Raw genomic sequence first — 24,319 nt, forward strand, 5'->3', positions numbered from 1 at the left:
GCCATATATTTTATTAGGGCTATTCCAGAAAAAAAATGTAGGGGGGTTGGGGGTTGGAAAGCAGTTTTTGTCAGCACCCGCCACCAAGACAATTGTAATTGAGAATTATAGTGCATTATAGTGTGAAAAGTTGCTCTGATACCCATCACCCATGTATTATTAATATAATGTGCCTTCCAACCCCCCCATACATTTTTTTCTGGAATAGCCCTTATGGAATACCATTTACTCTTGAACATCCTTTCAAACAACACCTGATTTTAGTAAATTCATTTCTTTTAAATATGTTAATGATTATACATTTAAAAATAAGGAGATGTGATATGATTTCCAATGAGAACTACATGTTTATTATAGTATTTCAATATTGCATTGCCATTGTAAAGGATAATAATTTTGACATCAATACAATTTGACTAGTGGTATTGGGGAAACTCCATCATGGCATGGATTGATTGATGTTTAATACCACTTTCAACGCTAGTGTGCTATTTTTTAGCTGTCAGTTTTTATTGGTTGTGGAAGCCAGAGAGATCCAGGACCTTGGTAGTTAAACTAACAGTCCTAGTCACTGAAGATTGTAGTCAAATTCACCTGCCATGTGTGGGATTTAAACTCACAAACACAGTGTTAAGAGGCTAGTGATACAGTTGTTTAACTACTTAATAGAATTGAGAATAGAAATGGAGAATGAGTCAAATAGACAACAACCTGACCATAAAACAGACAACAGCCTTGGCCAGGAGATTTATGAATAAAGAAACAGATTAGCATCTGCATATGTGTATGTTCATTTTGATCATGAGCAAAATGTTCATGTTAAAAACCTCACTTAATACCAGCAATGTCTATTTCCATTACTTGGTGCCTGTTCTATTTTAAGTTTCATCATTATCAGGTGAAATGATTATTTTCAGCAGTTATATTTGGTATTTGGTGGACAGTAAATGAAATTTTGATAAATATATTCTTGTCTCAAAATATCAGACAAAGTGCAGAGATAGACCATGTTCCTCTGTGTGAAAATAATATTACTCAAATGTTCATGCACTGACAATGCAAGCAAATCTACAAATAGGCAAACAATGAATTTACAAATTATAGGTTATTGTTGTGGTTCTTAAATATGATTTATACTGCACTCATTCTATTTGAGCTATCAAAATGCGTTGACTGTATATTTCTATTTGATATACAGTCACTGACCTGCATTTTCCCGTTTCTAAGCCTCATCCTTATATCGTTGATATGTCAAGTCAATGCACTATTACCGTATTGTCTATATATAATTCTTCAGTAAGAAATTAAATTTGACATTTCATAAATATGGAAAGACCTTAGCAAAAGCAAGTTCTCTCTGCTTAAAGATATCAAAGAAAATGTCTTGATTAATGTGAACAAAATCGACTTTGGGCCGGAACGACCGAATACCCATGATTTCCAGGTTGAGTTTGGTTAATATCAATGTACCGCTGATAGCTCAGGCCAACCCAACAGCAACCTTTCAACTTTAACACACAAAACAAACAAGAGTTACATGATCAATGTAAGGTTTTCAACAATAACAAACAAAATTATTCCTCAATCAAGACCCCCAGAGGAGCAGTTCAGATTAAAGTGTACAAATAATTGTGATTTTTTCATAGATTTGTCAAACCCCATGTCAAGCTCTGATCATCTCATGTGTAAATTATACAGCTTTGGCTGGTACAATATTCCAGACACAGCATGAAATCATAATGCAGATGCTGTTTTCACTTATTTAAAAATTCTATGAAGGGATTGAGAAGTGAGAATTTTTCACATTTTCTTTCATGCAAATGATATTTTGCCTAAAACAAGGACGTATGTTAGTTATACGTCCTTGCCTAAAACAATAAATAAAATTCCTGACAATTTAGATCTGAGAAAAAGTCATTATAATTTGCACTATGAATAGTAAATAAAGGTAGGTTTTTTTCTCAGACATATAAAGTCTCTAAAAGTTAACCGTAATCATAAATTTTGTATCTAAATTTTATTAAAAACCGACTGTCATTGCACTACACTACTTGCTGTCGAAAGGATTCGTCTCCCTTTGACCAAGCACGTGTATTTGTTTTCACCGGAAATGTCAACGTCTCCGCGGTTACAACAAAAACGAAAGCTGCGTGCGTCGTTTTAATAGAAATCTTTGGCGTTCGAAAGTAGAAAGATGACATGATAGTAATTTACTTCGTTGATTTACACGCTGACATTTCTTTTCAAATTGAGGTAAGTTACTTGTAGATTAACATTCCAAAGATAAACTTATTGGACAAAATTTCCTGTCTCAGTTTTCACCTGTTGCTGTTCACGAAACTTTTTAACTTGCAAATGCAACCCCAAAATCTTATATATAAAAAAATATTAAAAGTTAAGGTTTATGGAGCTCTGTTTTCAAATTCATTGAAATTTAACCTTTGCCTCTAAGGCTTGTAGTAATCGTTAAAACGTGTTTTCTCTCATACAGTACTTCATTTCACATGTTATCAGCTGCTGACGGGATAGTTTCCACACGGGGGGGGGGTAGGGGGGGGTAAGTTCCTATTATTTGGTATACGGGGATGTGCCAAAAATATGGGTCATAATTTTGCGAGATTTTATATAAAAATGACCCTCCTTTTTAATGACATCCTATATTAAAATGCATTTACGTTTGATCACTGTATATTGATTTGGGGTATGATCTACATATCATATATAAATATGCTATTGAGAATCCATGCGTATATATAACGATAAAATATATGTGCACCAAACGATGTCAATTCATATATAAAAACTTAAGGGTAGCTGGTATATTTATGAATTATGAGTGATGATGAGTTAGTGCTTATATAAGCATGGGTCATATTTTAAATATTGTATATAAGTATAGGTCATTCTTTCTTAAATATTTATATAACTATAGGTACTGAATTTCAGTGAATGTTATATTAAAATGGGTACGTTTTTTAAGGCAAAAATGGCACACCCCTACCAAAAAAATATTGAAGTTACCCCCCGTGAGTTTCCATAGACATGTTATGACTATAGTAGACACTTAGCCAGCTGATAACTCAACAGTAAGCCTACAACTTTAACACACAAAACAAACAAGAGTTACAAGACAAGACAAGATAATTTTATTCTTTAAAACCACTGTATACACATTGGTACAAAGAATGAAATAATAATACATAGTATACAAAATAAATTGTGCACATGACAAGACAGGAATGTTACAATAACTATTTATATTAATATATACAAGAAGCTATTATAATAGCAGAACAATATTGAAGAACTTCTTTAGCTCAGTTGGTATACAAACTGCCTTGTATCACAGAGGTCCTGGGTTTGAGTCCCGGTGGAGACTAGATTTATTTGTTATGTAACATGCCGACTGTAATCAAAGCTTTGAATTGAGATGACTTTTTAAGTAGAACCATGCTCTATGCCAGACTCCGGTTACATTGGCGCCCAACTATAAAAACCCACAAGGCCCAAGTTAGTATTGCCTTCCCACATGTCTCAGGGAAGTTTAAATATAAAAATGGATATACAATGTATCATCATTATAAAGTATAATGACTCTTGAGGTGGGGGAAGTGTGACAGGATTTCTTCCCTAGCTATATGTAGTAGATACTTAGCCAGCTGTTAGCGGTTGAGCTAGGGAAATACTTCTTTAGCTTTTTTGGTATACACACTGCCTTGTAACACAGAGGTCCTGGTGGAGACCAGATGATTTTATAAGAAGAATCATGCTCTCTGGTTACATTTGGTATACACACTGCCTTGTAACACAGAGGTGGAGACCAGATGATTTTATAAGAAGAATCATGCTCTCTGGTTACATTTGGTATACACACTGCCTTGTAACACAGAGGTCCTGGTGGAGACCAGATGATTTTATAAGAAGAATCATGCTCTCTGGTTACATTTGGTATACACACTGCCTTGTAACACAGAGGTCCTGGTGGAGACCAGATGATTTTATAAGAAGAATCATGCTCTCTGGTTACATTTGGTATACACACTGCCTTGTAACACAGAGGTCCTGGTGGAGACCAGATGATTTTATAAGAAGAATCATGCTCTCTGGTTACATTTGGTATACACACTGCCTTGTAACACAGAGGTCCTGGTGGAGACCAGATGATTTTATAAGAAGAATCATGCTCTCTGGTTACATTTGGTATACACACTGCCTTGTAACACAGAGGTCCTGGTGGAGACCAGATGATTTTATAAGAAGAATCATGCTCTCTGGTTACATTTGGTATACACACTGCCTTGTAACACAGAGGTCCTGGTGGAGACCAGATGATTTTATAAGAAGAATCATGCTCTCTGGTTACATTTGGTATACACACTGCCTTGTAACACAGAGGTGGAGACCAGATGATTTTATAAGAAGAATCATGCTCTCTGGTTATATTTGGTATACACACTGCCTTGTAACACAGAGGTGGAGACCAGATGATTTTATAAGAAGAATCATGCTCTCTGGTTACATTTGGTATACACACTGCCTTGTAACACAGAGGTCCTGGTGGAGACCAGATGATTTTATAAGAAGAATCATGCTCTCTGGTTACATTTGGTATACACACTGCCTTGTAACACAGAGGTCCTGGTGGAGACCAGATGATTTTATAAGAAGAATCATGCTCTCTGGTTACATTTGGTATACACACTGCCTTGTAACACAGAGGTCCTGGTGGAGACCAGATGATTTTATAAGAAGAATCATGCTCTCTGGTTACATTTGGTATACACACTGCCTTGTAACACAGAGGTCCTGGTGGAGACCAGATGATTTTATAAGAAGAATCATGCTCTCTGGTTACATTTGGTATACACACTGCCTTGTAACACAGAGGTCCTGGTGGAGACCAGATGATTTTATAAGAAGAATCATGCTCTCTGGTTACATTTGGTATACACACTGCCTTGTAACACAGAGGTGGAGACCAGATGATTTTATAAGAAGAATCATGCTCTCTGGTTATATTTGGTATACACACTGCCTTGTAACACAGAGGTGGAGACCAGATGATTTTATAAGAAGAATCATGCTCTCTGGTTACATTTGGTATACACACTGACTTGTAACACAGAGGTGGAGACCAGATGATTTTATAAGAAGAATCATGCTCTCTGGTTACATTTGGTATACACACTGCCTTGTAACACAGAGGTCCTGGTGGAGACCAGATGATTTTATAAGAAGAATCATGCTCTCTGGTTACATTTGGTATACACACTGCCTTGTAACACAGAGGTCCTGGTGGAGACCAGATGATTTTATAAGAAGAATCATGCTCTCTGGTTACATTTGGTATACACACTGCCTTGTAACACAGAGGTCCTGGTGGAGACCAGATGATTTTATAAGAAGAATCATGCTCTCTGGTTACATTTGGTATACACACTGCCTTGTAACACAGAGGTGGAGACCAGATGATTTTATAAGAAGAATCATGCTCTCTGGTTATATTTGGTATACACACTGCCTTGTAACACAGAGGTGGAGACCAGATGATTTTATAAGAAGAATCATGCTCTCTGGTTACATTTGGTATACACACTGACTTGTAACACAGAGGTCCTGGTGGAGACCAGATGATTTTATAAGAAGAATCATGCTCTCTGGTTACATTTGGTATACACACTGACTTGTAACACAGAGGTCCCGGTGGAGACCAGATGATTTTATAAGAAGAATCATGCTCTCTGGTTACATTTGTTTACAGGTACAGTGGTAAGATCATATCTAGTCCAAATAAAATTGTTTTCTGGGAAGCCTATTTTAATTTTTATTTTGACAACTTCCTACTTAATGTGTGTATCATTGAGGGATCAACAGATTACATGATTGTAAACTCATTTTTTATTTTTTTATATTTTGAATGAACTATTCTGGTTGTCCCAATGTAAATGGTATACATATACAATCAACTCATACTGTGATCCATTAACATTTTAAATGTTCAAAAAATGCATGAATGTGAAAGTCATCTATCTTGATTTACTGGAATGCTAGTGTATGGTCAATGTTGTTAAAAATTGAAACCACTTAGTACCTATTATGTCTGTTTGTTTTTCTCTCACATTGTCAAGATTGTTGTCAATATAATGGAATTTTAGGGGACTGTTATCAGATTGTTATTCGTTTTCAGTTTTCAATACTAGCAGCTAGAAACGCTACACATTTTTTTTTACAATAGAAACCTTGTATTGGTAGGTCTTTTCAACATCATTTTGCTAAAACATTTTTACCCCAGGACTGAGGTTAAAATATATATTATAAGTAGATGTGGTATGAGTGCCAACGAGACAACTTTCCATTCAAGTCACAATTTATAAAAGTAAACCATTATAGGTTAAAGGACAGTCTTCAACATGGAGCCAGGAGCCTTGGCTCACACAAAACATCAAGCTAAAAAGGGCCCCAAAAATGACTAGTATAAAACCATTTGAACAGGAAAACCAACAATCTAATATATATATATCTTGTTAATAATAAAAAAAATCTATTTTTGAGATAAAACCATAGAGATTCTCAAAACCTCACTATTGATAACTATAGGAATATAGTCAACCGATAAAACTGTATTCAGGTTACTCTTCTAAATGTCTTTGGGGAAACAAGTACACTTAATGCACCATATATTATCTTTTCCTGGGATTATGGCTGATGTCCAGTTTTATACCACATCTTGTTTTAAATATTGAGATGACCTGTAGACTTGTTGATGAAACCCAAATTTAATTTAAACAAGGAATTATTTGAATCTTGAATAATTTCAATTGCTTGAAAATTCATATGAAATGTAAGATGAAAACAAACCCAATTTACAAATGTAGAAGGGTTAGATAATTCCTTGTTAATGTTTTTAATTTTTTTGTTATCAAAAACTTTGATAAATTTGGAAAGACATATTTCACATACACATAAACATTTTTCCTTCAAAACTATATAACTTAGTTAAAAAGATATCTTGCATTTGAAAAAAAAGAATGTGGGTAAAATTTATATAAATGAAAAGCATTAACTTTATGGAGCCCAAGGTATCAAAGATTGTTGCTGAACAAAATTCTCAGATGTAGATTGTCCCTTTAATGTTTAATCAAAGTTATACTGAATATTTTTAAAACATTTGAATATTTCAAAGTACTTCAAATAAAAAAAAAAACAGTATGTTTTGTAAAAGATGAAAGATTTCAAAGTTTTTTGTATGATTTCATGTTGAGACAAATTCAAACAGAAGTAATTCATATGACATCATAGAGCATTATATATGCCTATAAAAGTATAAGATTTCTTATATATACTATCGTCAATTGATTTCAGACATATAATATATGAATCCTTTCACCTTTGTGTTTTTATTATGGGGGAACAAAGGTGTGCATTCAAGTACATACATCGATATAGAAAAGAACATTTACTATGATTTCTATACTAAATACACATAACTGAACGGAGTCAATACACATTTAGAAATGGTAATAATTCTAGAATGAATTGTTGCTATGACTTTAAACATGGATGTATGAATTTGAATGAGTTTCATCTGAACTTATTTTCTCGTTTTTTATTTACTCTTGAAAAGTTTTAAATATTCAATGAAATTTAACTTAGTAATATATTTATACAACAAACATCTCGAGGTCCTATCCTGTAAGGCTGTATATGTTTATGTTATGAAAGAAATATATATAAATTGTTAAGACATGAAAGAAATATTTGTGACTTGCACATATAAATTAAGTTTATTGCAAACATTTTCTCGATGTTTGAGAGAGAAACTTTGTGATCCATTTGTAAATAAAGAATATTTTGTTGAAACATTTAACCGTTAACATATCATATATAACATTAAATATTGAATAAATCTTTTAAATATTAAATCCATCTTTTAAACATAAAATCACATTTTAACACTACTATAAATAATAAAATTGATTTGACATTACAATATCTACAAATATATAAATTCTAATTTTCAAATTTTATTATTGGTACATGTAGTTCATTGCAAAATATTTTGTATATTTTAGTACTATTATTTATAATTAAGAAGTTTTTGTTCTTAACCATTTACCTAAAATTTCAATTTCTTGGACATTTCTATTCTTTGAAAAGACCTCCTTAAACTTCTTAAACTTTAGTTCAAAAGAATAACACATGCAGCTTTTTGTTAAAAGATTCAGAATATCTTCATTTATGTAACAATTCTATGAAAATAAAGAATTTTTATTAAATTTTTATGATACTGTAAAAAAACTTGCAATTTTTACTGTAAACTTTTGGATTCATTTATTTTTTATTGGTACATGTATCAATTTTTACTGTAAACTTTTGGATTCATTTATTTTTTATTGGTACATGTATCAATTTTTACTGTAAACTTTTGGATTCATTTATTTTTTATTGGTACATGTATCAATTTTCAAAGATTTGAGGAAACATTATATTTTGGTGGATATTTTATTTTGTGGTGTCCCAAAGTCTGTCTACAATCCTATAGAACATTTGAATTTTGTTTAACATTTGATTAAAACATTTGAGTTTGTGGTTCACCTTTACCCTAGAAATCCACAGGAATTGATATTTTACAAACTATAATGAATCCACATGTACAGTATTTATCTTATTTAGAAAAACCTCATCAGTGATTTCTTCATGAAAATTGGAATATTTTATCTGTATACAGTATCAAGTCAAATGTCATTTTAAAATTTAAAGGGTCCATGTACTCGTTTTCAAGCTAATAATTAAAATCACTTGAAAAATACATCTTTTCCCATTAATAGCAGTTTGATGTTGCAAAAAATAAGTCATAGAATATTGTTTGTGTACGTTACTTTGTTGGTGACCTGCACATGTGTTTATATATGTAGAAAGAAAAGTTGTAATTTATATGGACTTGTTATTTTTTAGGTGAAATAATCATGCACTCAGATTATAACAGTTGTTGCTGATCAAATTATAAAAATGGATGCATTTAAGTGTTCAGACTGTCACATGACATTTGGAACTGTTGGACTTTTACAAAAACACAAGAGAAAGTTTTGTGTTGGAGGAAGTTTAGGTGATCCAGATAATTTATTGTTAAGAAAAGGACTATATTCAGCAGACACACCAAGACAGAGACCATTGTCCCCAGACGACAGGGTAATGTACTTTTATTTGTTTTGTTTTCTTTACCCCCGTCACACAGAGTGGGGTTAAGTTTGATTACCCATATCTGTATGTTTGCTTTTGGGTAATCCTGTTTCTGATAGATGTATTGCTATCATGATCTTTGGCTGATCTAAGTTAATTCAACACACTTTGACAGTATTTATTTTGTCTTTCAATAACTCTTTTTAAGATTAAGACAATCTGGGATTATTATTCTAACAAAGTACTCTGCCTTTTGGTGACCCTGATGGAATCTATTATAAAAATATTTCATAGTAAAGAATTAACTTGGTTGGTAGAAGCATGATATAGTGATCCTACATTCCATCATCGACAGCATCAACAAAAATTAAGGTTCAGTTTGTGGTTAAAGTTTTTAAAAAATCTTATTTGTCAAACCTTGAATGATGTAATTTTATGATACTTGGAAAGAATCCGCGTTATGATAAAAAAAAAAAAGCCAAAAAAAAAACAAACAGACAGTATCTACATACAGTATTATGAGTATAGCTAAATTTTGGATTTTTTTCCTTGTTTTACTGATATTTTTTTTTTTAAAACATCAGTAACTCTGTCAAACCAAGGATTTGAAACTAGAATAGAAGCTTCTTGATGATAACAGTAGCATTGACTGAAGAAAAATGTTGGATTTAATATTTTTAGCTAAATAGACTTAGCCGTTGGTGTTGGTACCATATAATGTGATTGTTGTGTCTCTTTTTGTTTATTGTATTAAAAGTTATTGACACTTTGTTTCCTTAACTCATTGACCTCTCTATAATGCCTTTCTTCCACATAAATCTCCTCAAATACTGGTCATTTGATTCCAGTGAAATGTATACCCATTATCACACAACAGACAACACCAAAGTGACCAAACTGGACAAATCATATTGAGTTTGACTGTAAATTGCATTTTGAAATGAGTTCTTTCCCTTATCAAAGCAGTAAAGTTTTGCTGCTATGAGGACTATAGTGAGAACAAATTAAATAAAAAAGAAGTGAAGTCAGGCAGGTACACCCTAGAATGAAAAAAAATTGATTGATTGGCATCAAAAGTTTCTTCCTCCCTCCACTCATTGAATCTGTAACATTCATTCCCAAACTTACTTAAATAGTTACCAAAGGTACCAGGCTTATGATTTATTACACCAGATACACATTTTGTCTCCATAAGACTCTTCAGTGACCCTCATATCAAAATTGTTATAAAGCCAATCGAGTACAAATTTTAAGAGCATTGAGAACCAAAAATTCCAAATAGTTGTACTAAATATGGGTAAGGTACAAAATGTAATCTATGCATGGAATAAGAAAATCTTTAGAACTTTAAAAGGGATGTTCACTAGCAACTAGTTGACATATCCATTTTATATGTGTTTCGTCTACATAGGCTCATCAGTGACTCTAATTTCAAAATAGTTATAAAGCAAAATGAGTACAAATTTGAAGAGCATTGAGAACCAAAAATTCCAAATAGTTGTACCAAATACGGGTATGGTAATCTATGCATGGAATAAGAAAATCCTTAGTACTTTAAAAGTGATGTTCATTAGCAACTTTTATCCCTCTGCTGCATATATTTGAAATTCAACTCCAGAGCCCAAAGTTTATATTTTGTGCATACTGTACTTGCAGCCTTTAGAAGGTAGTGCGATAGTCAGCAAGAAGGTGAGTGTCTGTGTGTTGGTATTTGGTTCTCTGCATGGTAGTTGATGCATATTGTATTCACAAAGCTTTATTTACCAGAAATGGATTTTATTTAACATCAGAAATGAGTGTAGCAATTTTTACCCTTATTTACTTGAAGTGTTAGTTTATTTACAGTTTTTGTTTTTACATGTACAATTTTGTACTTAAAAAGAACAAAATATTTATATTTTTGAAAGTTTTTGCTTTTCATATTGAAAGGTTGACTATTGTGTGTAACAAAAAATCTGTTTCTGCGGTGCACTTATGTGTTATTTCTGCTACTTGTACAATGTAAATAACAACAATGCTGTGTCTTGTCAACTATTATAGAATGCTACGATTTGTAGGAGTTTTATAAAACTCATTAGTATATTCAGTACTGTACATTATGGAATGGGGACAATCTGGTTTGATGATGATGATAATTGTACCATGTAAAATTACAAAATATATATTTTACTTTGTGATAAAAAAGCTATTCTGTAATTCAAATATTTTTTCTAAATAATGTTTTATGATATGAAAATGAGATGATATTTATGATTTTTTTTTCTACTCTCCTCAAAAGAAATTTGGATCAACTTCACACTTCATCATAATTCATAATTTAAAATTCCTGTTTCATAGCCTTTTTGTTCTCATTACAAATATATAAGGTATTGAAGAAGGTCTATTGTAACAATACTTACTTTTATTTATATACATTTTATATAAGACTGCATGTATTGTATTGTAAAAGTCTTAGCTAGAAAGAATATACAAAGCTTATGAAATAACAGCACTTTTTCATGCATTGTGATTGTTTTACTCTTGATTTGGTTTTCTTGAAGATTAAATTTGAAAATAGTTTTTGAATATGTTTTTTTTATTAAATTCATTTAGAAAATATGCTAAAAAATAATTTGTTTTCTAGTTTAATTATTAATTTTAAATTCATTAATATATATTGATAATTGGTTTCAAAGAAGTTCATGGAAAAAAAGCTCTCAACAAGAACATTTTCATGTGAATTCCAAATTTTATTCATGTGTGTTCCAAACATTGTCAACAAATTATTTAGTAAGCTTTGTATATACACTTTAACAAGGTAAATCAACTTAAAGCCTTTAAAGACAAGAGGGAAAAGTTGCGAGATATTAGAAACTTGGAAGAGCGTCTACTTCTGGACAATTTAGAAGATACAGAGAGAAAGCTTGGAGATAGTCCCAGAAGTCCAAGGAGAACAAGGAGTCGTCTCCCCTTGTCAAGACACCCTGAAGTCAGAGATCTTCAGATAGAGGTGAGGATTTTAAGAATTGTCAGAAAGTTTTCCATTTACCATAAGCAAATGAAATAACTAGACTATTTTTTTGTCTCCTATATTTCGTAAACTTGATATCTTTTTTTCAATTATAACAAGTGTTTGATGCAAAGAAATTCTATTCAACTATTTCTTTTTTGTAATATAAAACATTATTTTTTTTCAAATATTTTTTATTATATAAATCTGTTATATTTAAAAATATATTTAGTTCAGGACAAAAGCGTTGAATTTTTATTGACCATCTATTATTTTTTCCTGCATTGAATATTTAGACTATCTATCTGCGACTATCATCATTATATTTCAGTACGAAAGACTTAAAGATCAAGAAGACAGAACAGTAGGCTATGGAGGTCCTCTACCACCTCCAGTACGGGAGGTTGAAAACATATCCCCCATGTCTGATACAAGCATGAGTATACATTTACCTGGGGAGGTGAGTTATCTGCCCCTATTAATGATTTCTCATGTCAGATACAAGCATGAGTATACATTTACCTGGTGAGGAGTTATCTGCCCCTATTAAGGATTTCTCATGGCAGATACAAGCATGAGTATACATTTACCTGGTGAGGAGTTATCTGCCCCTATTAAGGATTTCTCATGTCAGATACAAGCATGAGTATACATTTACCAGGAGAGGTGAGTTATCTGCCTAGAGGAAAGATTTCTCATGTCAGATACTAGCATGGGTATACATTTAACTTGAGAGGTGAGTCATGAAAGATATCTTATGTCAGATACTTCCATGAGTATATGTTTACCTTTAGAGGTGAGTTATTTGCCCTTATGAAGGATTTCTCGTGTCAGATACTAGCATGAGTATGGAGAGAAGAGTTATCTGCTCGAAGAAGGATTTCTTATGTCTGATACAAGCATGAGTATGCATTTACCTTGAGCATTGAGTTATCTGCCCCCAGGAAGGATCTATAATGGCAGATACTATCATGAGTTTACATTTACCTGGAGAGATTTGATATCTGCTCGAAGGAGGATTTCTTATGTCTGATACTAGCATGAGTATACATCTACCTGGCGAGGTGAGTTATCTGCCCCATGAAGAATTTCTTATGTCAGATACAAGCATGAGAATACATTTACCTGGAGAAGTGAGTTGTCTGCCCCTATGAAGTATTTCCCATGTCAGATACTAGCATGAGTATACATTTACCTTGAGAGGTGAGTTATTTGCCCTTATGAAGGATTTCTCGTGTCAGATACTAGCATGAGTATGAATCTACCTGGAGAGAGGAGTTATCTGCTCAAAGAAGGATTTCTTATGTCTGATACAAGCAATGAAGCATGAGTATGCATTTACCTTGAGCATTGAGTTATCTGCCCCCAGGAAGGATCTATAATGGCAGATACTATCATGAGTTTACATTTACCTGGAGAGATTTGTTATCTGCTCGAAGAAGGATTTCTTATGTCTGATACTAGCATGAGTATACATCTACCTGGCGAGGTGAGTTATCTGCCCCTATGAAGAATTTCTTATGTCAGATACAAGCATGAGTATACATTTACCTGGAGAAGTGAGTTGTCTGCCCCTATGAAGTATTTCCCATGTCAGATACTAGCATGAGTATACAATTACCTGGAGAGGTGAGTTATCTGCCCCTATTAAGGATTTCTCATGTCAGATACTAGCATGAGTATACATTTACCTGGAGAGGTGAGTTTTCTGGCCCTATTAAGGATTTCTCATGTCAGATACTAGCATTGGTATACATTTACCTGGAGCGGTGAGTTATCTTCCTCCCGGAAGGATCTCTTTGAGTCAGAAACAAGTATGTCACTGTGCATACATTTTTATGTGGAGGTTATATGTCTACCCTTAGAAAGGCTCCCCTTTATTTGACACTAGCATGCATATACATTTTCCAAGTAGAATTAAGCTATCTTCCTCTAGGGAGGGTATCATATATCTGATATATGTACCAGCATAAGTATGCATGGGCATGGAAAGGTGAGTTATGTCCCTCTATCAAAGCAAACATCTCTTATTTCGTATTCTGTATTGAGGTAACATTTTCCTGGATAAGTTAGTTTCCATCTCCAACAAGGAATGTGGAAAAGATATCTCCAATATCTGATAATAATATTAGAATGTAATTTCCTGGAAGGCTAATATCTACTTTGAAAGTATGTATGAAACAGATATTTTCAAGTATAGTATTTGTCTTACCATTTATTATGTTTTTTTTTTGTTTTTTTTTATCTTGGGCCCTAAATTTGAAGTTTTAATGAATAAAAATGTTTCTGACACTTATTATAAAGTGAGAAAATTGTCAATTGCAAAGCCTGTACTTCCAATCAGTGGACACCACATATGGACTTTAGGATTTAGGAATTAACTTTTAAAACCTTTGAGTAGTTGCAGTCTAAATCTAGTTCTGAGTACTTGGAATATTGACGACGAGAAATGATTTAAATTCTTTAAAAAAAACAATAATTAATACTAGTGTTACTCATGATATTTTTCACAGAGTAAGCAGTTTGGGAGATTAGGAACTCAAGATATAGGTACTCAAGCATTAGAGCTTAGAATCAAATCGGTGGGTACTCGCTGAGATAAACTGTCCTTGAATTTATGACTGCTTTGTTTCTAATAGTCATACATTTAAAGACTTGGTGTGATACAAATTTATGGTGTTATGATATTATTAACAATGGTGCGAGTGTTTGAAATAACAGAAGAAGCACATTTTATACAGTGGTGTCAATTAATTATAATAGAATGTATGATTAGGATAGTTTGTGTGTCAATTAGATTTTTTTATTAGTTGTTAATATGAAGTTTTTTTTAGTATTTTTGTTTTATTATGTAAATATAGATATATGAACCATGTTGAGTTATGCACTGCAGAAACAGATTTCATTTGTTATCATGTATATATACAAACTTATATAAAGAATTGTTTTTAAATGTTGTATACCCTAGGTTTTGAAAAAAATTCAGTAACCTGATTATCTTTATACCCTTCAGTTGCCTATTGTACATTCAATTTGGAGTAGTACCTTCTTGTTGAAAAATACATGAAATTTCGTTTTAAGAATGTGTTGCTTCTTTTTGTGGTTTTATTTGGGTGTAAAAGCTTTGACCAAAGCTCATTTTGTTCTCCACTTCATTTGTTGACATGTGTTTCCTGTCAAATTTTTACAACCCTATAAAACTACAGCCAAAAAATAAAAGATTTTTATAATTACAGATTAATGCTAAAAACCAGAAAATTGCAAATTCCATTAATTTATGGTCTGTTTTGCATTTAAAATTTGAAAACTACACATTATAGTAATGTAATGGAGAGCACGTGCAGTCATTGGTGTGGCATTGTATTGAGAAATAAAATAAAAAAAACAACATTATATTATTGTCTTGCATTCAAATTGATGAAATCCTTTTAAATATTTAGGTTTTGTAATGACTTAAAAAAAAAAGTCAATTAATTTTGTAGAAGATTTGATTTCAAGTTTGATTTTACAATCTGAATTTATTATTCTGTGTGTCCCAAGTAGTTTTTTGGATTACATGTATTGGTTATTTCTGCATTAGAGTTATTTCTAACTATTATTTATACATTTGTACGTGAACAAGTACACGTATCCCCTTTTATACAAAGTTAAAAGTTTCTACACTACCATAGAATTTGTTTTATAAAGTACCCAAAAGAGGTATAAGAAGTGTTGAATATTTAAGGTATACAGTACATGCTCCAAGTTGACAGATGATTTATTATATAAAGTTTTTACTATTGTCAAATTAAAGTCCGATATCTATCAAATATATTTGATTTTGCCATTTCTGATAATGAGTTTTATTGAAATAGCCTGTTCCTAAGATATTAATGAGTAATGTAAGAGATGATAGATTTCTTTGTGTCAGACAGGGTGTCATTTATTTATTTTGATCCTAAATTGTAATTTGTTGTATTCACCACTTCACATAAATCAAGAAAGCTAAGTATAAGTAATCAATCCAAAGTTTGAAAACTTCTTACTTTATAGACAAATTTTGAGGCCAAAAATGCATATGATTTATCATAGATCAGTAAAACAATTTATTGTGTTTGGTCATGGATCTTTTTTTTTTAAATAAAAAGTACAAAAATATTTTATCATTGAATTTTGTTAAATTGTTAAATTAAAAGTTCAAAATGATTTGTCATGGATCTTTGTAAAATTAAATGTTTAAAATATTTTGACACCATTTTCCAAATCCCAATTCTTTAAACTAGATATTTGTACAGTCTAGGAAATGGCTTAGGTGTTTTAAAAAGGCTTGTAAATCAGTGCAGATAGTACTTGTTGACTATATACTAAGTACTAACTACTAAGCTCAAACTGTTTGGATTTACTGTCTTCTAATATCTATGGAAAAGTCAATCAAAGTTGATTGTAATACAAAATTGAATTGAATACAACATGTTACAAAACTTGATATCATATCCACAGAATATTTGTTTCTTTACAAACAAAAAATAGTGGATATGTTTCTTGGTTGTCAAAATTATAAAACCATTTTAAGATAGGATTGTAATTCTGACATTCTTTTGTTACTTAATTGTTTTCTTTAAATTTATTGTTTGTATAAAATTACAAATATAAATTTTAATCAAAGTTTATCGTTTACTCTTAAGACAATAATTTTATTATGGGTTTTAAAAAATTCAGGAGATTTTGCTTACATCTTCTATTGCAATTTTTGAACATAGACAAACATTTTTTTGCTTACATCTTCTATTGCAATTTTTGAACATAGACAAACATGTCTAGATTTAATTTAGCTATTTCAGGAAACAATCATGAACATAAATAATAAAATAAAAATTTATAAATGTGAGTTTTTGTTATTGCAAATAACAAAAACAATGCAAATATTTCTGAATTTACCAAAGTTTTTTGTTAACAGATTGACAGATAGACATATTACCAGAACCATTAATGCTACAAGAACAATGAAAGAAGTGGCTGTATTGTATTGAATAGGTTCAAAAACATTTGATTTCAGAAATCCAGATTTTCTTAGTGTCCACAAAAAAACAACCCATCCCATAAAAGGCTTTTTTGAGATCACGATTTGCATGGAAACCGTTGAAAACATGGAACCCAATTTGAGCCCAAATCGTTAGTAATGTGAAATAACTTTAAATTTCAGGACTATCCACATTATAATCCAAACCAAGAAGCTCAGCTTCGGCAGTTGGCAGAGAACCATGGCAGACAGATGGAATATTTACAGATTAAAAATAGAGATCTGGAAAAACAGAGAGAAGGTGAAGTGAAAAAAAATTAAGCTTTCTTTATAATTTTCTTGTTCACAAATTCACCTGTGAGCCTTCTGCATCCATAAGTTGTGTGAGTTCAAGTTTCTATTTAGCTTTTATTTTTTAGTTTGTAAAAGCAGTTAAATTTGGGTATATGTTCCTATTCAAGAGATAACTTAACAATGAAAAAGGAAATCTGTACAGTTTGGGGAAGTTTTATCTTGCTAAATGAAATGCTATACATTGTATATAATATAGTAAAAGAATTAGCAGACAATTGGTAAAAAAAAGCAAGTTATTTTTCTGATAGTTTTACATTGATATTTATGATAGATATACGAAGACGGTTAGAACAACTTGGTCAAAGAGTGCCAGGAAAAGACAATTCTGCAGATTTGTTAGCAGAACTTCGAGCTCAGGAGGAAAGGAATCAAAAATCTCTAAATGATCTCAGAAGGCAGTTATTTGAAATGGGGCAAAAACGTGTTAATGTTATGTGAGTACATAATATGAAAGACTGTGTCTGTGATAATATGCATTTAAAAAAACTCAAACAGTGAAGGTCAACCAATAAAATTAGTGAAAAAATATTTTTGTGATATCAGTAATAAACCAAAGCGTATGATCTTTTTGAGGAGAGGGTTTTGTTCTTTAAGTGGGAAACAATACAATATGTAACATGTGCTGCAGAGAACATTTTGGATATATTATACTAAAACGCAATCTATTTGTTAAAGGAGTATTTTATGCCTCTGATACATGTAGGTACCCTTTCCTTTTATTGAATTTAGATAATGACAAAAAATGTTTATGAAGTAATATTAATTTTCAAGAAATAATATATGGACTGTTTATATCAGTATTAAAAGGTTCAATGTTACTGCATCTGTTATGTTTCCACAGCAAGTTTGATATTTTAGAAGAGAATATTGAAAGGTCAAGAAAATTATTGGAGATATTTCAAGAAAAACTTTATAATGATCCAGAATTTGACTGTCTAGTGTCACTTCATCCTAAAGTTGATCAGTCAATACAACTGAATGAAGATTCCCTAATGAGTGTATACAATGTAAGGAGTTTGACCCCTAACAACCAATCAAAAGACAATATTTCAGTTTCTTCTGATTACGATAGACAGAGAAGCTGTTCACATTGCTCTCAGCCATCTTCTCCTCACACCACGTCAGAGGACATGCATAGACATCTATCAGAATTTAAAAATAAACTGAATGACCTGTCTCAAAATATTACACACCATCGTTATGGAAGATATAGGTTGGTTGTACTGTTTGTTCTGGTTTCCAGTTCTTGAAGTTGTTTCCATTTTAGAACCAGTTGATGTTGACTTGTTTTGTTTAGTTTTTGTTGATGCTGATTTGCTTTCAAAACATTCATGTTGATTTTAGAATGACAATTTTTTTCATGCTTTTTGGATATTTTATAGTTCTGATAAGAAACATTTTTCTTTACGAGAGCAAACTGCTGTAAAAATAGTTTTTTTTATGAATGGAAAAGTTCAGTAGATTTAGATTTGTATTTTAGCATTATTTCTGTCAACATTGACCATACAAAGTTATCAAAATGCTTTTTAGGTTTTATTTATAATTCATTGTTCATTTGGAGTTTGCAGCAGTTGACCTCAAAACATAGTAAAGTGTTATTCATGAATCCTTGTAAAACTGAGCCTCAATTTCCTGATCTGTCTTTTAGTGCTAATGATAAGAAGAAGGAAGTAATTCCAATTGAATATTTCTCAGGCTTGTTTAAATTTTTCCAAAGATATACATTATGTTTTTAAATTGAAATGACACTGTTACATTGGTAACTTACCGGTACTTTAAAAACAATATAATTGAAAACTGTATGTTCACCTTACTAATAGTGTTAAGTATACATTGTTTATATATCTGTTCTAATGCGGCGTAAAGCAACCAACAATCAATCAATCAATCAATATATCTGTTGTGATATTTTATTCCAGAGAAGTAGAAAAGCCTATGAATTATCCTCAGCCAATTATACAGCAGACTCTTCCCCCTCCACCCCCTCAAGAAAAGGAGAGGAAATCATATATCTATCCTGTTTATTATGGAAGTTCGTTAGTAGCAGAAATCAGGTGAGTTTCGTAGATTTGTTCCTCCCTAGAGTGGAAACATCTTTTATCTCCTCTAAGATGACACAGTCTTATTCATATAAAGCAGGAAGATAGTTGTGTCATTGGAAATCGTACCAAACATCCTTATTTTTATACTGTAACATACTAAATTATATTGCTTTTGAAAATGTTTATTGGATTATCCGTCATAAAAAATTATCTGTTGTACTGAAAAAAGTTACAAAGTAAACAAAAGGGAAACTGAATTGTCGAGAAATTCTGTCCAATTAAAACATCTGATTTGGTTGGCTTGCCTGCATAGCTACGTTTCCACATAAGTTTGCCTTGATATAACAATACTGAAGTGAGTGCTTGTTCGTATTATATTCATTTCAAACATATTCTTGCTTAATCATGACATTTGATGAAATGTCTTCTTAAATATAGTATAATGGCCATCATTTGCTGTACAAATTGTGGATCTTAAACAATAGAGCACAAAAACATTTTTTAGGATCTTCTGAATTCTGAAATTAAATGTTGACAGATGATCATTATTAAGCTGTTGATGTAAAATATGATTTATGTTCTTATAACGGAATTGATTTATATTTTAAGGAATTGTAAGCATAAAAGAATGTTATTGAAATATATATAATAGATTTGAAAGTGAGTAGAAGAAAAGGTCTATGTTGAATTAATTGGCTCTATTCTTACCATTGTTATCCTAGTAAATGATTTCTATTGTAGCTTTTGTGATCTACATTAAACTGTTTTTCGTCTCTTTTCAGAGATAGGGGTTAAGTAATTGATTGAATGTTTTGAAAAACAGCTTATATTTTAGATCATATCTTTTCTTTTTTACCAGATATATATACCTCATTATTCAGTGGCATTCAATTTGAGGTTTTTAATAAAGCTGTGCAAATTGAGAATAGAAATGGTATATTCAGTTAGATGAAATTTATGGTTCCAATTCACGTTTCTGAATACATATTATACTTAATTATGGCTGCTTTTACAAAAATATTATTGTACACTGTTATCATAGTCAATAAATAACAAAATCTTTTGAAGCTGTTTTCACTGGCAGTTCATGTTCTGTGACCAATATATTTTCAATGCAACTATTTGTCCTTCTAATAATCTTGAGTCAATGATGTATGATATATGAAATAAAAAAAAGTAAAATATGTTCACCTTGACACAGTTGTGCTGACTGTTTTAATTACTTTTCAGTGCTATGAGACAAGCTTACCTTCAGAATGGAGGGAATGAGAGGGATGTTCTAGATCAATTGTCACAGATGCAGGCTGAGGCTCAGAGAATTGAGGACGAGATGAAGAATTCAAATTATGATAACAGACATAGAGGTAATACACATAGCAAGAGGATGTATTATAAAAAAAAAATATATAAATATAAGAACATTAAGTTAAAAAAATGGATTATCAATTTTTAGTAATATGATGTTCCTCAGTTTGAAATGTCTGTTTGTTGTGATCCTTATCTTTTGCATCCAATTCAGAGATTGAAAAAAAACCAACTTAACATTGTATTTTCTGGTTGTTCATGACGAATAAAATAGATTTAAGAATGATGTTGTATGTGTGCCAATGAGACAACTCTCCATCCATGTCACAATTGGAATGGAATGGAATGGCATGATTCCAGAACTTATAAAAGCACCAGAAAAAGATCAATAATTGAATGCATACTTCTTGGATAAAATTACAAATTAATGTTAAGGGCTTTCAAGGTTATCATTATTTCTTCAATAATATTCTTAAGCTTTTATTGATGTTCCAATTTTCTTTTTCTTTCAGAGAAGAAACCCGATTTATCTGGGAAGATGAATATGATAGAGATGGAGAATGACAGACTACATAAAGAACTTATGTTATTACAAGAACAGAACTTTTTATCTCAAAATAAAAGGAAATCTGACAGAGAAGGTAAATATCAAGGTCATTCTTATCGCAAAGGTCAAGGGCATTCTTATCACAAACATTTTGATCACTTGCATGGTGAAAATTCTGAGCACACTTCTTCAGTTAAAGCAAAATGGCAAGGTCTGCAGTTTACAAAACCGGATTTTGAACCAGAGACAAAGGATTATGGGAAATTTGTAAATGACACTTCAAAAGTGGAAAATGTAGGGTATGACAACCCAAGAAAAAACATTTCTGAAAAACCAGTTGTTCCTCCATTGGATTTAAGTTCAATAACAGGACAAAAGTCCAAAACAACTGTTCTACCACCAATTCAGAAAATGGAATATGATAACTTTGCAGCTGGCTCTGATTACACATTTATAACTGAAAAGAAGAATTTACCTAAAAATAGATCAAAACCAGTCTATGGCAACCAAAGACATCATTACAGAAACATTTTACCTGATAAGCCATTGCCAAAGATTAATGAATTCCGAGATTTTCCACCTGAAAGACATAATATAGGTAGAACTCAATCTTTATATGTTCCAAGAAAAAAGAGTGGATCTCATAAAGGATCTCATAAAGGTTCCATAAGAAGTGAGATTGTTGGTGGTGATTTTGATTCGTACAAGTATCCCATGAAGCATCTGATGAGGAAAGGAAGTTCTGCTGGTTCTGACTTAGTTGGTGTTGTCCGAGCTTCCCAACCTGGAACTGGTCAATCTAAGGTCACGTTTGATTATTATGATCCCAAAACTAAGAATGATATGAAATATGAGACGGTGACAATTAAACAAAGAGAAGAACTAAATCCCGACAATAATCATGTTATTCATACAACAACGTACAAGGAGGAGAAATTAAACGGACATGTTTCATGAGACATTGAAAGGATGTTGCCATATATTTTGCATGTATTAGTAATTGTCACATACTAAATTTCATTCATTACACTGGTAGAGGCTAATCATGAATAAAAAAAACTCTATGAAATCATCAAAATTTGTGTACCCAAACTTTCACCACAGGAAACATGTATCAATATACTAGGAATATCTACTTCTGGTTTAAAAGTTGTAAACCAAGCAACTGTCTAATTTGAACAATCTGTAACATGCATGTAGTTATTAATGTACCAAACAATAATGTGTTGTCTTAGTTCTCAAGCAATCACTGTATTTGATTTTTAAAGGAAATTCACCAAATTGATTTAAATAATTGATTAGGATGATATAACAAGAACCATACTCAATGTGGCTCTGGTTTAAGAAAAACAGTAGCTATAGTTATAAAATTGAAGAACACGTCATTTGTTTGAATATGTAGTACCTCACACTACTATATATGTACTTATCTATCCATGATAAACAACAAACATATTTCTGGTAACATGATAAGAAAAAATTCTTTCACCAGGTATCTATTCTCTTTGATACTGATTTTTTATTTCTAATAATTTAAAAAGACACCAAACTTGCTTCCACAGTAGTGCCATTGGCTGGTCTAGAGTGATTTCCTTTAAAATGATGGAAATTATTTGTAAATGAAGTTTCTAGATTGTCATTTTGAAAAAGAGCAGTGAAACTGGACAAATAAAGTTGTAGCAATGATATATTTGTATAATTCAATGGAGGTAATTCTATAGGCAATTGAAAATAGAAGACTTGGATAAACCTTTATACAGATGATGAAGAATATGTTCCAAATGTCGTAACAATATCATCCTCTTTAGTCTTACCTCAAATGTGCCTTACTGAATTTATCATCTGGTTGTACTTATATAGGTACCACATCTGGCTCTACTTGTGGAGCAGAAGCTCTAAACCTTTTGGGGCACATGAGATTACCCACCTTTTTATGTGGATTTTTACTCAGTCTTCATTTTATTAAACAGTTTTTTGTCTTTTGGTCATCTTTTTAGTTTTTGTCATGGCATTGTCAGTCAATACATTTAGCATTTATAGAGTGCTTGATGTGGTGCTATTTTTTTCATAGGTTACAAATTTAGTATTTTTTAAAGCTATTTTGCATTTATTCTTATCAATTCTACATAAAACTGGTAGAAATTGTGTGTATTGTATTTTATATGTCAACACATTTAATTTGCTTGCATTTAGTTGGGCATTTACTTTACTATTACAATATTATTCTTTAATAAAATAAATGAATGGAAAACATGTTGCAGTTAGTTATATTTTGCCACAAGGATTTACCAATTTCTTAATGCTTCTCATGGGAAACAATTTTTTATTGACTTTCTGAGATAATTTTGGAAAGTGAAGCATAAATTCACTCCACTTTTGTGTCAAGTTCAAGATTTTGTCGATTAAACATCTATGCATCTTATTTCTGGATGAATGTCTTTAAAACCTTATTTTAAATTTGTTTTAAAAAAGAGAAAGGATATAGATGAGTCTTTTGTAGACGAAACGCGCGTCTGGCGTATATATAAAATTTAGTCCTGGTATCTATGATGAGTTTATTTAGAAGATATGTTGTAATTAAAAAAGAGTTATAACACACAAGGGTCAACTTTACAAGGAAGTAAAATATCAGAGGTCACTAGGTCAGCACACCAATAGTTATTGTATATACTGCTCTTTGTTTCCAACAGTCTTTTATATTTTATTTCATTATTGGTGCTACAAATGTAGGCATGGTTTACTTGGAGACTAAATACTTATGTAGAAATAACCCCAGGACATATTCTAACCATTGCTAGCAAAAAAATAAATAAAAAGAAGATGAAAAACATGTTATATAAAAGAGAAAAAAAATGAGATTGTTTCAGTAAGGAAATACTGCAAAAATATTAGAGACTGGAAGA

General features: G+C 31.5%; 1 protein-coding gene across 8 annotated transcripts in view; it reads left to right on the plus strand.

The window, feature by feature from the left end:
* The first annotated feature begins 2,115 nt into the window (after nucleotides 1-2,115).
* LOC143054468 (uncharacterized) overlaps nucleotides 2,116-24,319 on the plus strand; it is a 58,268-nt gene continuing 36,064 nt past the window's right edge. For 3 of the 8 annotated variants that reach the window (XM_076227490.1, XM_076227494.1, XM_076227503.1), the window contains exons 1-8: nucleotides 2,116-2,253; nucleotides 8,956-9,189; nucleotides 10,837-10,869; nucleotides 17,352-17,469; nucleotides 17,794-17,956; nucleotides 19,442-19,576; nucleotides 20,795-20,928; nucleotides 21,382-21,510. In XM_076227490.1, the coding sequence (XP_076083605.1) occupies nucleotides 9,010-9,189; nucleotides 10,837-10,869; nucleotides 17,352-17,469; nucleotides 17,794-17,956; nucleotides 19,442-19,576; nucleotides 20,795-20,928; nucleotides 21,382-21,510 (892 nt within the window). In that variant the 5' untranslated portion in view covers nucleotides 2,116-2,253; nucleotides 8,956-9,009. Of the gene's footprint in view, nucleotides 2,254-8,955; nucleotides 9,190-10,836; nucleotides 10,870-11,980; nucleotides 12,170-12,500; nucleotides 12,630-13,829; nucleotides 13,869-14,682; nucleotides 14,752-17,351; nucleotides 17,470-17,793; nucleotides 17,957-18,403; nucleotides 18,736-19,441; nucleotides 19,577-20,794; nucleotides 20,929-21,381; nucleotides 21,511-24,319 lie in introns of those variants that run through there. The other 5 variants (XM_076227521.1, XM_076227511.1, XM_076227531.1 and 2 more) reach the window with 5 other exon arrangements.

This window comes from Mytilus galloprovincialis, chromosome 1, assembly GCF_965363235.1.
Source record: "Mytilus galloprovincialis chromosome 1, xbMytGall1.hap1.1, whole genome shotgun sequence".
In the NCBI taxonomy this organism is placed as follows: domain Eukaryota; kingdom Metazoa; phylum Mollusca; class Bivalvia; order Mytilida; family Mytilidae; genus Mytilus; species Mytilus galloprovincialis.